Here is a 17,774-nt window from a genome sequence, read left to right on the forward strand (position 1 = left end):
CTGACCAGCCAGTGGAGAGGTATTTCTGCAGCAGCAGATTTTTCCCTAGTGAGGAGGAGAGCTGGGATTTCAGATAAATACACTTATGGTATGTGCACCTCTGCCTGCACCAGAGCAAGGCAGCGATGGCGATGTGCTGTGCAGGAGACAGGGACAGCTCTCAGCGCAGTCCTGCCTGGTGCCAGACCTGCTGGAGGACTGGGCAGAGAGCCGAGGCTCCATGGAGAGCGCTGGAGGTGCTCTGGATAGCCTTTCAAGCACAGGACTTCTCAGTGGGGTGGAGACTGCATGTCTCTCTGCCTTGGACTCGTCATTCCCAGGAAGGCTATCCTCACTGTTCCTGAGGACGGTTCCTGCTTGGAACTTGATTTAAATCAAGTGTGATTTCAGTGGTAGAGACATTCAGAATATACATTTAAATTCCCATCTGATTTTGGAAGCCAAACTCCAACACATTCAGTGAGCTGCAGCAGTTTTAACATGATGGTGAATGTATTTTTCAGGCTAGACTGGTAAAGCATCTGGATTCACCAGCACCTGGTTGTTACAGCTTGGTGTCCACATCTGTCTGCACATTGGCCACCGACCATGCCAGCCCTGCTGGGTACATGGAGAGAGCACTAAATGGGCAGGAAACCTTGGCTGCCTCCTCGCAGCTAAGGAAGGAGCTCATCTCCAGCCTCCTGTGCCCCCTCACAGGATGCTTGCAGGAGCTGTCTGTAAGCAAAGGCCACTTTTGTCACAATGCATTGGTGAAGGTCCTGCATCTGGGAGCCACCTCTTCCCGCTGGGGAACCAGCCATGAGCCCATGCATGGGAATGCCAACATCTGCAGAGCGCTGTGGCACAGCGTGGGCACCTCCCAGCACCGTGCAGCAGCTGCCTGCATGGTGACACCAAGGGCTGTGGCACCTGCCAGCCGAGCCAAAGCAGTGAAAACTGTCTTGTCCATTGTCTTGTGGTCCCATTCCTGCCCTCATGAAAGGCAATGTGATAGGATCTGAGTCTGACCAGCTGTGGCCAACTGCAAGGCAGCCCCACAGCCTCTCATGGACCCTTGGGCTGTGGGATGAGCTGAGGGAGGGGTGCCCCAGCTCTCCTCTGTGCCCTGGGCTGCTGGCACGGTCCCAGCAGCAGCGGAGGACAGTCCACGGCCTGGCATTGTGAAGGTGGATGGGTGGGTGAGCCCCAGTGCCACGAGGAGTGCCCTGCAGGGGCTGAGCTGCTCTCAGAGGTTGATGTTCTGATTGTCCTCCCTGTGTGGGCCGCCACTTTTTGTCATGGTCTCTTGGATGCTGTCATGGTGGGGTCTTACCCTTGGGATAGAAAAGGATGATTGAGCTGTGAGGAAAAGCCCAGGCAGTGCCAAGACCCCATAGAGGTACAGCTGCCTTGGAGCTGCCCATGCCTGGCACTGCCACTCGCTGCACAGCTCCTCCAGCCCCGGGTGCCCCAAGCTCCTCCAGCCCTGGGTGCCCCAAGCTCCTGAGCCCCGGGTGCCCCAAACTCCTCCAGCCCTGAGTGCCCCAAGCTCCTCCAGCCCTGGGTGCCCCAAACTCCTCCAGCCCTGGGTGCCCCAAACTCCTCCAGCCCTGAGTGCCCCAAGCTCCTGAGCCCCGGGTGCCCCAAACTCCTCCAGCCCTGAGTGCCCCAAACTCCTCCAGCCCTGAGTGCCCCAAGCTCCTCCAGCCCTGAGTGCCCCAAACTCCTCCAGCCCTGAGTGCCCCAAACTCCTCCAGCCCTGAATGCCCCAAGCTCCTCCAGCCCTGAGTGCCCCAAGCTCCTCCAGCCCTGGGTGCCCCAAACTCCTCCAGCCCTGAGTGCCCCAAACTCCTGAGCCCTGGGTGCCCCAAACTCCTCCAGCCCCGAGTGCCCCAAACTCCTGAGCCCTGGGTGCCCCAAGCTCCTGAGCCCTGGGTGCCCCAAACTCCTCCAGCCCTGAGTGCCCCAAGCTCCTCCAGCCCTGAATGCCCCAAACTCCTCCAGCCCTGAGTGCCCCAAGCTCCTCCAGCCCTGGGTGCCCCAAGCTCCTGAGCCCCGGGTGCCCCAAACTCCTCCAGCCCTGAGTGCCCCAAACTCCTCCAGCCCTGAGTGCCCCAAGCTCCTCCAGCCCTGGGTGCCCCAAGCTCCTGAGCCCTGGGTGCCCCAAACTCCTGAGCCCTGGGTGCCCCAAACTCCTCCAGCCCTGAGTGCCCCAAGCTCCTCCAGCCCTGAATGCCCCAAACTCCTCCAGCCCTGAGTGCCCCAAACTCCTCCAGCCCTGAGTGCCCCAAGCTCCTCCAGCCCTGGGTGCCCCAAACTCCTCCAGCCCTGGGTGCCCCAAACTCCTCCAGCCCTGAGTGCCCCAAGCTCCTGAGCCCCGGGTGCCCCAAACTCCTCCAGCCCTGAGTGCCCCAAACTCCTCCAGCCCTGAGTGCCCCAAGCTCCTCCAGCCCTGAGTGCCCCAAACTCCTCCAGCCCTGAGTGCCCCAAACTCCTCCAGCCCTGAATGCCCCAAGCTCCTCCAGCCCTGAGTGCCCCAAGCTCCTCCAGCCCTGGGTGCCCCAAACTCCTCCAGCCCTGAGTGCCCCAAACTCCTGAGCCCTGGGTGCCCCAAACTCCTCCAGCCCCGAGTGCCCCAAACTCCTGAGCCCTGGGTGCCCCAAGCTCCTGAGCCCTGGGTGCCCCAAACTCCTCCAGCCCTGAGTGCCCCAAGCTCCTCCAGCCCTGAATGCCCCAAACTCCTCCAGCCCTGAGTGCCCCAAGCTCCTCCAGCCCTGGGTGCCCCAAGCTCCTGAGCCCCGGGTGCCCCAAACTCCTCCAGCCCTGAGTGCCCCAAACTCCTCCAGCCCTGAGTGCCCCAAGCTCCTCCAGCCCTGGGTGCCCCAAGCTCCTGAGCCCTGGGTGCCCCAAACTCCTGAGCCCTGGGTGCCCCAAACTCCTCCAGCCCTGAGTGCCCCAAGCTCCTCCAGCCCTGAATGCCCCAAACTCCTCCAGCCCCGAGTGCCCCAAACTCCTCCAGCCCTGAGTGCCCCAAACTCCTCCAGCCCTGAGTGCCCCAAGCTCCTCCAGCCCTGAGTGCCCCAAGCTCCTCCAGCCCTGAATGCCCCAAACTCCTCCAGCCCCGAGTGCCCCAAACTCCTCCAGCCCTGAGTGCCCCAAACTCCTCCAGCCCCGAGTGCCCCAAACTCCTCCAGCACGGCCCCCCCCCGCCCCATGCCCCCCAAAACTGTCACAGGCTTTGGCAAGGGCCAGTGCCTCTGCTGCTGCCTCTGGATCAAAACTTACTTTTCTCTGTTGAAAACAATGAAGTCTCTCTGGAGTATTTCCAGGTGCTTCTGGAGGTGGCTGGCCTTTCATATTGGAATGGAAAAATAAAAATATAGGGAATAAATTCACAGTTTACACAGAAGAACATTGCAAGGGGCAGTTTCAATGACACATGGCAATCTGTTTAGGCACAGAGCACCTTTAGCCCTGCAGTGGGGAGAATGGCATTAAGGCTCTCCTCTTGCAGTAAAGCAGTGCATACACATTCTGCCCTTCACCACAGGGAAGATGGAGAGAGTTTCAGGAATAAAGTTGGTCACAATGGAAAAAAATATTCTGTTCAGTTTACTGTGGTCTTACTAGATAGCAGTCATTGAAAAATGAAGGGCCTTCCATGCTTGTACCTGTTTGCTCTCACCTGGGATGAATTGATTTTGCTTGTGTCTTTCTCCTTCTTAGCCAAGCGCTTTTTTTTTTTGTGAAGAGGTTTGGATTCCAGGATCATTTCTTCCAGTTCAAAGGTTGGGTCACAGTTCAGTTTGCCTTTCTGGAGGGGAGAGAGAAGTGGCCTTAAGCAATCAGAGCCTGTCTTAAGTAGTCTCTTATAACATGGACTGCATTTGGGAGCTGAATTTTGTAAAAAAAATGCACTAATTATAATTGCACATGCAGCCAAGAGCACTGGCTATACTCCTGATATACTTTATCAGTCCCTTCAGATATGGATCGTATTCAAGGTGTCACAGTGGCTTCTTTTGTGCTCCTGCTTCTGCTCTGCCCTTTGCCTGCTTTGGTGTGGCAATGAGGATGAGGACAGTCCTGGCTGGGTTGTGCCTTTTTGAGAGTAGCACAACAGCCCAGTGGAACTGGTCTTCAAGCAATAGAGAATCATACCCACCACAGAGAAACCCAGCAACAAGGGCAGATTTACAATTTACAAATATTCATAGTTTAGCCCAACTTCTGCTGAAAACCAGTTGGAGTAGTTGGATTATTCTTTATAAGGGTTATGTTAGTTATGTGCTGTTTTAATTCAAGTTAAAAAGGCCCATAAAACAACTCTAGTGCATGTGCTGTTTACTGTTAACAATGAGCTTGTTGGGGAAGCATTGCAGGAGAAAACAATTCCCATAAGATGGTGGGTGATCTCCCTCCTGGTGCCCTGGGGTTTTGGACGTGGGGAGCAGCATTGCTCAGAGCATGGCTCAGCACGAGGGGGCTCACAGGCACCGTCCCTCCCACACAGATGCACAGCCCAGTGGGCTGTAGCACCAGTTCTGCACCCAGAAATTCCAGGAACATTACAAACAGGGCATGTCAGTGTGGGGGCACCCACACTAGAGTCTCCCTCCATTACTCTTCGCTGCACACTCACGGAAGAGACCGCTCTGCCTGGGTCTCTCTTTTCTCCTTGTGACACCTGATGCTTCAGTGGAAATTTGTCAGAATGCCCCAGTGCTGGGTGTGGGGAACCCTTACACTCAGATGGCCTTACCACGGGAATGAATTCTGGCAGTATTCTTTTCTGGAGAACAGCATCCCAGTTCACATCAGACAGGTACGGGAAGGACTGGATGTCCTTGAGCTGAGAGAAACGTTTCTCGGGGTTCAGCTCGAGCAACTGCAGCAAGAGGTGAAGGGGAGAGATGAGAGCATCCCACAGGGCACCCATTCTGTGGAGCATGGCTGAGGCACACGGTGCCAGAGACCCTGCATTGACGCTGGCATTTGGAGCAGTGCCTCTCTGCTCTGGCTCGGAGTCCCTTCACCGGGGTATGCGACACGCTCACAAGCTCTGCCTCTGCTCACTCCCATTTTTACAAATTGCTTTTATCCCCATTGTAGGAGCCGGCAATGAGACAGTACAGTGGCATTAAACAATTTGTCCAATGTTAAAAACAAGCATTTGTTTGGAATGGGAAGTTCCACTCAGGTGTTTGTGCTCTGCTTTTAGTACTGGATCAGTAAAACATCCTCTTTTCTCACTCTACTAAAGTAATACTCTATTCCAGTGTGAAAGTGTGCCTTCACGCTGCTCATTTTCATAATTTTTCAACATTGCTGTAGGGATTACTTGTATGGAAGGAAAGGGTTGAGGTGGTCTCTGTTCAAGGATTACACATTGCATAAACTCCTGATACCTTGCACTCCTAAAACTCAGCAGGTAAACCAGAGGATCCGAAGGCTTTGGGGAATTTACAGGCAAGGTGACCTGCAGAGCCCTGCCCTGGCGTGCAGCCTGGCACCAGCCGTGTCCCAGAGCCCAGCTGCCTCTGCAGAGCCCCGGGCAGCCCGGCCAGCGCTGCGGCTCCGCAGCACAAACACAGAAACGCACAGGGATGGCTGAGCTGGGACGGAGCCACAGCTGGCGTCATATACAATACATATGGCTGCTAAACCAGATGCAAAGGAGCGCTGGGAAATTTAAATAATCGTGACACTGTACTATTTATTCACATGGAAGCCTCCATGACTTGTGGCCTGCTGTGGTCCAGGTTTTCCTGCTGGAAAACCAGCAGGAAACACACAGCCAGCATAGCAATACACAGGACATCTGCAGCAAATATTCCTGTGTTACTGTTAGGCTTAATGAAATACTGGCTTCACTGAATTTTCAGCAAATGGAGATATTCTGCAATTTTCTTTCTGGAAAATACACCATGATTCTGCCTCAGCAAAGAATTGACTGATACCTTTAACCTTTTTGTTAAAATATTTGATAATCTATTTCATTAGAAATTACAGAATACATATATATATATATATGTATTATTTGGAACAAAAACCAGTTGAAAGCTACACGAAGTACTACTTCATTGCCCACACTTATTTGAGATTAAAAAACTATTTACATACTTCCTTAAAATTTGCTGCCAGTGCTGCTATGCAGGGTGTAAGTGCTCAGCTTTGCTGCCACTGTTAAGCCCAAGTCTTGTTTATTGAAGCTATGGCTTCATTTCAAATGGGATTTCAGCTTCAAAATTATTCCAGTAATGATTTTGAAGCAATTTTTGTAACAGCTTTATTGAAAAAAAAAATTGCAGTGGTGCATAAACCACATGGCATCAAAAGATTACAACGGTGTCAGCACTTCTTGCAAATATTTCCATTACTGGAAAAAATGTTTCTTGAGGATTAAAAAAAAATGTGATTCTTGGAGTAAATTTATTGACACACGTATCAATATCTGCTGCTAAGTGAGTTAATTCCAGAGCGCGCAGCTCTGGAAGCCAAGGCTGCAGCATCCCGCCCGGAGCAGCGCAGCTCGCTGCATGGCCCTGGTGCAGCGGACGTTTGTCTGTCACACCGCGGGCTCTGCAGGCCCTGACCCGGCCTGGCCAGTGCAGGGCTGTGGGCGCAGGAGCCCTGGCACCGCCAGCCCCTCACCTTCCTGATGAGCCCCACCATGCCCGGGCTCCACGCCGCCGGGAACGCCACCGCCGCCGTCCTGAGCACGCGGGCGATGTCGCCTGGGGAAGCGCTGGACCGAATGTGGTACGGCCTCTGTGGGAAACACCGCGAGACAAGCGTGAATTTGTCTGCTTTTCAGACTCGAGAAATCCGGTTAGAGCACAGAAGCTTCATTCAGTCTCACTGTGCAGTCCCCAGCCTCCTGTGGGACATCTCTCCCTTGTGCCATGGCTCAGTCGAAAAAACAGAATGTCGGCAAGAACTACACTAATAACTGGACATTTAACAGCAGGACAGGCAGGAGCAAACCCCAGAAGTCAGGGTTATCAGGCAGTGGGAATTTGCTTGGACTTTTCAGTGTTTTTATCTTACAAGGCTGTGACAAATAGTGCTGTGGTTAGACCACTCCTGATACTCCCTGTAAAACGTTTTTCACCCATGCTGGGGACAATGCCAGTGAAAAACAAGCTGTTGCTTGTTTGCCTTGCCCCCTTATATCAACCCAGAGGGCCTCAGCTGCACAGGGAACAGCCACAAGATGCTGTTCTGTATTGCAGCAGCTTCTTTGAGCTCTTAGTCATGATCAGAGTAACCCTGGTGAAGATGTGATCTGTGCTTCCTCTGCTGTGACAAGTCCTAAAGCCTTGAATTCAGCTTGGCCATCTCACCTCACCTCTGCTGTAAGGCATTACCCTCCCCAGAGCATGTCCAAGGGCACAGCGAGCCCGGCCATGGGCCCCACACGTACCCGGGTTCGGAGCAGCTCGTAGGCAGTGACTCCCAGCGACCACCAGTCCACGGCAAAGGAGTAGCTGGTGGGTTTTGTGGAGCTGAACATTTCAGGCGCTGTGAAAACAGGGGGGAAATTGCCATGCTGCAATCCCCAGTGGAATTGAGCAAAGAGAACCCCAGAGCCCTGCCCTGCCCGTGCTGCCATGCTCCTGCACCGGGGCCACCCGCAGCCCTCAGCCCTCTCCACATGAAACTGTCTGTGCTTCTCTGCCCCAAGCCCAGGAAGAGCAAACTCCTTTTGCTGACACGGGAGCTGCCTACATTCACAGTCAGTGTGCTCCAGAATGAGCACTTTCACTCAGCCCAGGCATGAGGGGGCCCCAGTGTCTCCTCAGCCCCCTGTGAGGGAGGGCACACAATCCCCAGTGCACTGAGGCATTTCTGGGGGGGACCCCTGTGCCCACCCTGCGTCCCCTCCCCAGGGCGCTCCTCACTTCACACTCTGCGTGTTTTACTGTGGATCAGGAAGAAAAGAGTCCCAGCTCTAACCAAAGCTGTCTCCACCCGTGTCCCACCACAGCACTGCCTCCAAGCCCTCAAATGGAGATTCCAGAACAGGCAACTGCCTTTGGTTCTCACCCATGTAGGGCTTGGTGCCAGCGATGGTGGTGACAGGGCTCTCCTTGGTCAGCATGGTGGCAATATTGAAATCAGTGACGTGCACGTGTCCTGAAAGACAGAGGCCAACGTGTAACAGGCTTGGCTTTAATTTCACACAAGAAATAGCTCTGAATCAGAAACATAAAGTAAAATACTCAATAGAAAGGAGTTTCCAGGTAAAAAAATCTGGTGGGACAGGGGCCCCAGCACCTGCAGGCAAAGCCACTTTGCTGCCAGCTCCTAAATAAATTATCAGCCCCTGCTCTGAAATTGGAGGCCATGTGCAAATGGATCGAGTCTGGCTCGGCGCTGCCAGGCAACCCTGGTGACATAGACCCTGTCACAGAGCCAGGCAGGGCCGCCCTCGGAGCTCAGCATCTCTGACACCGCCTCTCAGGCCATGACAAAGCAGCTGTGCCTCCTCCCTGCACCGACTGTTCAAGCACCTTGCTCTAGCTGCTAATGAAGATTTCTCACAACAATAGTTACCTGGATTTAAAAAAAAATATGATCTTACAAACTAAAAAATATCAGACAACACTTCACTGTGAGATCTTTGCTGGGGAAAAATGTGACTGAAGAGCCATGCAAGAATATAGTCAAGAGTTTTGCTTATGAAAAACTATAGAAAATCCGATAGCAACACTTATACCTAGCCCCTAATCCTCCTCAGAGCTCCCTCCCTATGCCAAATGCTCAAGGAAAAATTAAATACGTGACCAAGGCTTATCCATTGCACCATAATTAATTCTGTTGTGCACAAACCCTGCAGTGACACAAGCATTGCCCTTCAAACGACACATTTTGAGTAGTTTTAAACCAAGAACCAGGAAAATGTTAAAATCAGGTGTGCTGGGCTCCTGATCCCAAGCAGCACCAAACATATGGTCCCTGCCAGTGTCTTGTAGGGACACCTTCAAGTCAGCGAGCCAAAGGAGGTGTTGGCTAAAACACCAAGGCAGCCCCAGAAGCACCAGAGCATCTCAGGCTGCCCGGTGCCCTGAAGGTACAGGACGCTGCTGCTCAGAAAGCAAGAGACAGCGAGTGAGCACGAAGGGATGGGCTGATCCAGCTCCCAGCTGGGCTGAGCAGGAGAGCCCCGCACCAAAGGACGGCAGCAGCAAGCGCCGAGAGCGCAGCTTGTCTCCTGCTGTACATTTATATAAACACACACAGCCTCCTGGCTGCTGCTGAACGCTGGCACGACCACAGAGCACGCGGCACTTACCGCGCTCATCCAGTAAGATGTTGTCGGGCTTGATGTCTCTGAGAAACAAAGCAGAGAAGGAGAGACAGCCGTTAGCCTGAGAAGCGGCAGGAAGCAGCTGCTGGCACCCCAGGACAGCAGCTCTGGGACACGGGTGGGGACACTGCACCCTCAGAGCCTGCGGACATGTATTCCCACAGCTGATGGTGCCCTTGGGTTGGGGTGTGACAGGGTGACAGCCCACCAGCCCCAGCAGCAGCTGCCAGGCCGCAGGGTGGGCAGCACCCACTCAGTGCACCCACAGCTCAGTTAGGGAGTCTCTTTGTCGTTTTCCTCCTGTCACTTTTCAATCTATTTCAGTACTGTATGAGAAGGGGTCCTCAGTACAAATTAAAGTATTTTAACATCATTGTTCTAGACACAAATGGGTTACCCACAGGTTTTATTCCTAAGTAAAAGGATCCCAAAAAATAATACCTATAGCAATGCTGTAGGGAAACACTAACTGAAGGCAGAAAGCATACACCTGATACAGCTACAGTGTCACCTGAGTGACTTTACAAGCCATTACCTGGCTTTAATGAGCTCATTACACCAGTGTCCATTGAGCACCTGGCCAGCTGGTGCCCCAGAGAAAAGGTGCCAGCCAGCAGGCAGGCAACAGGTGCAGGGACCTGTGCCAGCTGGTGCTCCCCACCCGGCGCAGGAGGGCCAAGTGAAGAAATGAACACGTTTTGGATTTTATCTTTAAAAATTCAATCATTAGGATAGAGTTTGAGTTCTCCAAGCCACCTGGAATCAAAGCCCACAATATATCTAATTGTCATCTAATAGCTTACAGTTTTCTGGCATCTTGTTACCCAGCAACTTCCAGTGGGTTATAAACACTGGTTCCCTTCCAGGTGCCATCCCATCATACGGGTGGGTATAGGGACAGGCATTGTTAGCAGAGCAGGGCAGTGTCAGGTAAGCAGCTGATTTTCCCCCTAAGCACAGTGGAACTGTTTCCTTTTTTTTTTTTTTTTTTTTTTTTTCCCTCCAAAGTTATTACTTTTTAATTTCTATTGTGTCTGTTTCTGATCTCCCTCAGTCTGGCATACAGCCTCTGAAATTACACCAGCACAGTAAGATCATTCTCAGGATGCAAACAAGTACCAAGATAATTCTTGTTATTGCTCATTTGTATATTTCTTTTTATAAGCTGGTTCTATAATTTCCTAACCTAAAAGATAATAATATTTCCCATTCTTTTACATCTAGGTGGGAAATAATTGCAGCCTGAGTTTGGTGTCTCTGCACAGTTTTGTTCAGCCAAACAAAACCATTGCTTCCCTGTCTCCTGATGTTCCAAATTACAGCTGTTGCAGCGTAATTGCCTCAGACGAATCACTTTATCAATCAAATACTATCCCACTGGGTTACAGTGTTAATTAAACAACTTGCATTACAGTGTTAATTAAATAACTTGCAAATTTTACAGCCTGCCATACATGTTTTGTTGTACTTGATTTACCTTAAGCACATGCAGCTGTGTGAAAATGACACTGCAACCTCAGCTGCAGTTTCCCCCACTCCTGTTCACTCTGGGGCGAAGACGGGTGCAGGTAAAGCACAAAAGCAGCAGTGTGAAAGAGGAGACCCCGAGGGGTGGGAGCTGAGCCCCCTGCAGCAGAGCAGAGCTGCTCTGGGCTCCTGTGGTGCAGGGACAGCAAGGGCTCATTCCTTCTGCCCCAGAGCCTGCACATGGCCCTGGACACTGCTCGGGACAGGCTTGACCCTCACCAGCTCCTCGCCATGGGTGCCTTCCCCACCAACAACCATTTCCATTTTACGCTTTCCATGCTTCGTTCTTATACTGCACAAGAATGCCCATCTGGAGCGGCATTTCTAACTGCAGTGACCTTCTCCCTGCAATCACTGACTCTCACAACCCTCTCTGACCATCCTCCCTGACAGCCAACTTGGACAAACTCCTGGGCCCTGAGCTTTGTGTGCCCCCACAGCAGCAGCAGAGCCGTGTGTCTGTCCATCCTCAGCCCAACCTGCTCCCAGCCAGGGCACCTCTGCCTCCTCTGCCCTTCTGCAGGGCTGCAAAGGCATGGGAAGAGCTCAGGCATTTTTTTCACTGGCCATGAGAAATTGTGGTAGCCAAAAGGAAACTCTCAGCATTTCTAAAAAGGGATTTACCTCATACAGGAAAAAGTTGTGTTTGGGCCCAGTCCTCGTATTTTGGTGCAATACAGAGGGGGGCAAAGGAGACATCTTCAGGCATGAACACAGGAGTTCTGAGGGCTGACACCTACTCTCCCTGGATGAGGATGGACATTAATGAGTTACAGCTAATTAAAACCTATTAGAGACATATTTTTACAGGATCAGTGGGCAATCAAATATGCTATTTCACAGCTATCCCAGAGGGACAAATCAGATGGTCTCTGCTGTATTTGAAATACTTTTCTGGGGGAAGCCTTGTGTTTCACATAAAAGCAAATACACATAGAACATGTTTATCACTTAAGCTTCTATTTGTTGTTTCACATAAAGGAGTAACAAGCCTGCCTGTGGCCTGGCTGACCTGTGGATGATGTGCCTGCTCTGCAAGTAGTCAAGGGCCAGCACCAGCTCACAGATGAAGAGTTTCACAGTCGCCTCTTGGAACCGCACGTTTTGTTGGAGGTGGTAGCGCAGGTCCCCTCCGAGCAGCAGGTCAACCACCATGAACATATCCTCCTCATCCTGGAATGAGTACCTGGAACAGCACACACGTGCTTCAAGGGCAGTAGCATTGAAAAGTGACAGGTAATAAAGGAACATGTGGTACTTCTGGGAATACTCATCATTTCTTGGAATTTTTCACTCCAAATTTCACGACCTTTCCATGCTCTGTTTCCCACCATTGTCACACTTGTGACAACAATAATTCAGTCTCAGGTCCATGGCAGAGTCAGAGCAGACTGTATGAACAGCCCAGGGTGGGTGTTCTGCCTTCTCTGAGCACCAGCAGGAGGTGACCACAGGAGGAGGCAGAGGAGCCTGAGCTGCACCCTGGCCAGAGCCGGCACTGAGGTCCCTGTGCCAGGGCAGCCTCTGCCTGGCACTGTGTGCTCAGCACCACAGGGGCAGCTGGTCTCTGCACATCATTGGATGGGCTGTGTCTCTCTGAGAGGGGCTGACAACAGCCATGAGCCCTTTCCTCATGGGCTTTTCCTCACCAGCACGCTGCTGGGTGTGCTGACCAGCACCACGAGCCAGAGCACACAGAGCTTGTGGCTGTGAGTCACCCAGAGGGCAGGAAGGACACGGGAATGCCAAAGGCATCCTGGAGCCAGGGCTGGCATGGCAAGAACAGCAGCAGGGACTCTTGGAGGGTTTGCTCTGTGCAGATCCCTACACAGACACACTGGTCAGCTTCCAGCTGCTGAGAGAGCTTTGCCTGGAGTTTGTGTTCAAGTAGGAAAGACAAGGTGGCAGATATTATATGGGAGGTGCAGCTGCACCTTTGCCATTCATACCCCAATAAGAACCACTCTAAATGGCAACAGCAGCAAAATACCAAGAGTTCACTGAACTGCACTCAGGTTACAGGAGATTTTAAAAAGGAAGAATTATGCAAAGATTTTTGGTCTTCAGTGTCTTTTAGACTATTTTGTGTGAGTGTGTTTAGCATTGATAATTTCTACTTTATTCTAAAAAGAAATCCGATTTCCAATAAATGTAATTACCCACAACCCTAGAGGAATGCTGAAACTACAGGATATTGTCCACTTTATCATGCAATATGTGAACTCACATCCCTTGGAACGTTACTGGTGTCCTCATAAAATTAAGAAGAAAGAAATGTCAAGGGATAACCAGCAAAGAGCTCTGCCTGGCCATCAATCCCACGCTGCCAGAAGTTGCTGGTGATTGCAAAGAGCTCCTTTCAATACAGGTGGGCTTGTGGTGACAGCCAATACCTGCCTGGGGGACACTGCAAAAGGACAGATGAATAAACTCTCTTGTGCTGCCTGAGAGAACAAGGGTGATAACTGCTTAACTAAACAGGATTTCCCTGAAACAAGAGCCCCAGTCAGTGGAACACACCAGGTGCTCCCAGGACAGGTTTAAAGCAGATGAGGAGGGTCTGATCTCAAAAGCGTCTGCAATTGACTCAACCAGTGAGCCTAGGCACCACCTCTTACCACAAATTAACCAGGAAAGGGTGTTCCAGGCCCTGCATAATCTGCAGCTCCTTGAAAACATTTCTCACTTCATTTCGCTCCACGCACTTCTGTTTGTTCATGTATTTCATGGCGTACATCTTCTTGGTGTCAGTCTTTTGCACCGCACAGACCTGGGAGAGCAGTCAGGGGATAAAACAGAGATGATTTGTCAGCAAATTTGGGCGGGTAAAACCCAGTGACAGGAGTGTGTTCCAGCAGCTCTGGCAGTGCTGACACTGCCGGGGCACAGCTCCATCCTCCAATGCTGCAACGCCGGCACTGCCTGGGAACTTCTCGGAAATTTCACCCAAAGAGAAATGTTTGGGGGAAGATAAGAGGAAGGAATTTATCATCACAACATGGGAGACAGGGAATCACAGAGAAGTCAACATTTTATTTAATGCCATTCACTAACCATCATGTCCACTCCTCCCACCTGATGCTGCTGGGGAGAGCCCCCTCCAGCACAGAGCTGCAGGTCAAGCACTGGGAGCAGCACCTGATCCGCACTGTCCTGAGCAGTGTCACTCAGTTCACAGGTGATCTTGGGCTTTGTTTAAGGAGTACTGGGCTTTGCTTTGTGGCTACAGAATGGAAAAGGATTTGGGCACTGATTCCTTTCTGATTACCAGGAATTGAAGGTCAAGGCTCACTGACAGTGCCTGGGCTTTGGTTCTGTACTCTCATGTGAGCCTCCAACTCATCGATTTCCACCCACTTACATCTCCAGCTGCCCACATGGTGATTAATTTCCAAAACACTCACTTTTCCAAAGCTGCCCTTCCCAATAGCTCGCAAAATCTCAAAATGGTCGAAGGTTACTGCAAGAAAGAACATTTCAATATTAAATGGCTGAGCAAACATTTGATGAAATTATGTTATTTCCACTTTCTATCCTTATGAGCTTTTGCCCTTCAGGGACAAAACTCCCATGCTCAGCTCAAAATTCACCAGCTCAGATGAACTGGTTTAAGAGATGCAAAGAAAGATAATACAATTGCTATAAAGAAGCAACTGCTGTGTAATCATGAAACATTGTTTTGTAAACAGGGGTCATATTTCTAAACCAAGGTTTAAGGAACAATGTTTAGATAAAAATACTGACCTAACCAGCCATAAAAAACATCCTTAGCAAAAGCAGCCAACACTGCTGAGGTGCCCAGGCTCATGTGCCAGGCAAAGCCAATGCTTTGGGGCTCAGGCTCCCTCATCCCCATTGCTCACCCCAGCACAGCCAGGGGTCTCATCTTGACCACTCTGGGAATCGGATCTCCTCGTAGCCTTGAACCTTCTGTCTGGTTATTATATTTTCATTTCACTTGCTTATCATCCACACCTGTCTGCTCAGAGGAAATGCTGAGAGAAAAATAATCCTGTCACCCTACTTCAGCTGAAGGTAAACAGAGCCCTTCAAGAAGTTCAAAGAGAAATTGTGGTGCTACAGAAAATAGTGAAATTATAGCAACAGCAATTTGGGAAAATATGCAAGAACTGTTAGGACTGGCACTGGAGCAGGTACACAACTCATGGTCCCAAAGGAAAAGCGTCCCTGTGGCACAGCTGCAGAGATGGGACTGGTGCCCACCACCTGCTGCCCGTGCCATGGAGCAGCGTGCTCTTTCCTACTGTACCTAGAAGCTCTTAATTAATTACAATTTTAATTGAAATCAGAATGAGGACAAGATTGTGACATCTAAGGTGAGATAGCCTCTGGTTACCAATTTGCAAGATAATGGAAAATTCCCTAGGGGGCATCTCTGTTTCAGCTGGGTTTCTCTCCCCTCAGTATATTAAAACATGACTTGTTAGAGAAAAAATGCAGTACCAATTTTTGAATTTGTGCAGGGCCATGGAAACAGAACTGCACCAGTCTGCACACCGTGTCAGCATGCAGGAGTGGCCCTGGGCTCACTGACACCCAACAAGCTGACAGCAAACCTCCCGACACGGTCAGGACAGGCCCTCCTGGCACTGTGCTTCTCAGTGGCAGAGGCTGGTGCTGTGTGAACACTGAACCCAGAGAGACCCAGCAGAGACCAGCCAGGAAAATCCCACAGCCCGAGCACAGCGCCCTGAGGAAGGTGGTCAGGAACACAACTGCTCTTTAACCCAAGCAAGCATAAGTGGTTGCTTATGAGAAATGCCAATAACGAGCATTTAGATGCAGCAGGAACCAAATCTTCAGGAAAACTTCACAGCACAGATTTCTTTTGCACTACAGAAATGGGAAAAATATAAAAACTGAAGAAAAACTGTAAGCAGTTGCATTAATAATTTGGAAACTGAAGCTGGTTTTGCTGAACAGCTGCAGACTGGCAGTGGCACCACAGGGCACATTGGAACAGCATTGATGGGTTACCCAGCTCTTTGTATGCTTTACGTTTATTACCATGTATTTGTATTTATCCACATATGCATATTGTTGTTGTACCTAGGTGAAAGCCCATATGGCAGTCAGCAAGCTGACTCATGCAACAGCAAATATATTTATGGAGCAATCTTTTAATGACTGTCTCTGTAATCTTGGCAGCACAGGGGGCCTGGCCTCCAACACTCTCCCAGCAGTAGTTTTCCAGCTCCTTTTCCAGCCAACCCATGCTGCAGGCAGTCCTGCCCAGCTGGGCAGCCACCAGGAGCAGCCATGGGCACATCCATGGCTCCAGCCACCTTCCCACCACGCTGCTGCCCCTGCTCCCTGCGCTGGCACCTCCAGAGCAGCAGCATCCTGTCCCTGCCTTCGAGGCGCCTGGCAGTGCCCCAGGGACCCCTCAGCACCAAAGCTCAGCTGGCAGTTTTGCTTTCAGGGCTGCTGGAGGGGAGGCAAAGGGACCCCAAGAGCAGAGCACGGCCCTGCAGGGCCCAGGGCACGCTGCTGCTGCTGCTGCTGCTGCTGCTGCCCTGCACAGCCCCAGCCGGCCTGGGACAGCCCCAGCACAGGAGCTGGCTGGCACCCTCAGCCGCTCTGCAGCCCCAGACAGCACCAGGACAGTGCTTACCATCCTCGCTCCCATCAAAGGGGGGTGACCTGCTGGAGGTGCTGGCCCCCATGGTGCGCCCAGCCCGGCTCGGCGCTCTCTGCTCCTCTGGGCTCTGCTCCCGCACTCGAAGCCTCTGGTTCAGTTCTGCTGCGGCCCAGCCCTGCCAGACCTTGGCAGCTCCTGCTGACGCATCCTGCAGAAGGCAGGAAGGAAAAGTTCATCATTTACAGCTTGCAAATGTCTCACTGGAGTTCTCTGCTCTGAGGACAGGACTGACTGTCAGGGAAAAGCACATTGCAATGGAGCTCACTAGAGAAACCAGCAGCACCCCAACCTCGTACCTCAGAGCAGGACTCTGCCCAACACAGGAAGGGCAGGAACAGACCAGCAGACACAAAATCTGGCTCGTGTTTTCTGTATTGTTCAGCATGTATTTTGTAGCTTCAGGGGTGACTAATTGTAGTGAGACCAATATCCAAAATAAATGGACATACTGACTTGGCTAGATAAAACCAAAAGGCACTTTTGACTGCTGAGGTCATGTAAAAGGGAGGGGTAAAAACTACGGAAGAAGGAATTCACAGAATTCACCTTTCGATTTAAGCAGTTACCCAAGTATTTCATTTGGGAAAAAAATCATACCATTCTGGTATTTCTAACAAAAAGATTCCATGTAAAATCAAGAATCTTTTTCTAACAAAAGGATTCCATTTAAGCAGCAACACAAGTCTTTCCTTTGGGAAAAAAATCACATCATTCTGGTATTTCTAACAAAAAGATTCCATGTAAAATCAATGTATAGTTTCCATGACAGGTCTGTAGAGTTTACTGACACCTGAGAGAGCTTGAACACTCTGTAAGTTCCAGCAGCCACTCTATTTTTTAAGCATTCACATGCAATGCACCTTTATGTGCTTGCTTTTGATAGACATCCCTGTGACATACAACTTCATACCTTGCTGCAAGTACAAAGCCTTAAAAGAACAAAACGAGGGAGTACCAGTGCAGCAAGATCTGGACCGGGTCCAGCCCAGAGCATTCTCCAGGGCATCTGTACGTTCACTGAACATTTCCTCAGATCTACACTTTGGAAACTACTAATAACTTCACTTCTTTAAATTAACAAAATTATGGTTAATTTGAGCAGAAGCAGAAAAGCATCTAAGAAAGATGTTGGAGAAAAGAGAATTACAGGTAACTGCATCTGTCATGGGATACAATGAGTTACCCCACCAGCATATGCAACTCCTTTTCTCCAGCTAACCAAAACAAAATCTTAATTTCCCATCTCAGAACTGAAACAAGATCCAGCAAGAAAACAAATGAAGCAGCAAA

General features: G+C 50.9%; 1 protein-coding gene across 2 annotated transcripts; it reads right to left on the reverse strand.

Annotated features, from left to right (window-relative positions):
- Nucleotides 1-1,228: 1,228 nt before the first annotated feature.
- Nucleotides 1,229-16,509, reverse strand: STK32A (serine/threonine kinase 32A). 2 transcript variants are annotated; one of them, XM_054287653.1, is made up of 12 exons: nucleotides 16,458-16,509; nucleotides 14,227-14,282; nucleotides 13,441-13,592; nucleotides 11,835-12,008; nucleotides 9,281-9,318; nucleotides 8,032-8,121; nucleotides 7,409-7,506; nucleotides 6,637-6,753; nucleotides 4,745-4,870; nucleotides 3,668-3,796; nucleotides 3,268-3,332; nucleotides 1,229-1,316 (listed from the first exon to the last, which is right to left on the reverse strand). In XM_054287653.1, exons 1-12 carry the CDS (start codon nucleotides 16,507-16,509, stop codon nucleotides 1,229-1,231), a joined length of 1,185 nt encoding a protein of 394 aa, XP_054143628.1. The 2 variants fall into 2 exon arrangements, with proteins under 2 accessions (XP_054143628.1, XP_054143629.1); XM_054287654.1 differs by lacking the exon at nucleotides 1,229-1,316 and having other exon boundaries at nucleotides 3,264-3,327; nucleotides 3,654-3,796.
- Nucleotides 16,510-17,774: the final 1,265 nt, after the last annotated feature.

The sequence above is a fragment of the Melozone crissalis genome, unplaced genomic scaffold, assembly GCF_028551555.1.
Source record: "Melozone crissalis strain CALT ecotype California unplaced genomic scaffold, PUWL_Pcris_2 ptg000061l_1, whole genome shotgun sequence".
Lineage (NCBI taxonomy): Eukaryota > Metazoa > Chordata > Aves > Passeriformes > Passerellidae > Melozone > Melozone crissalis.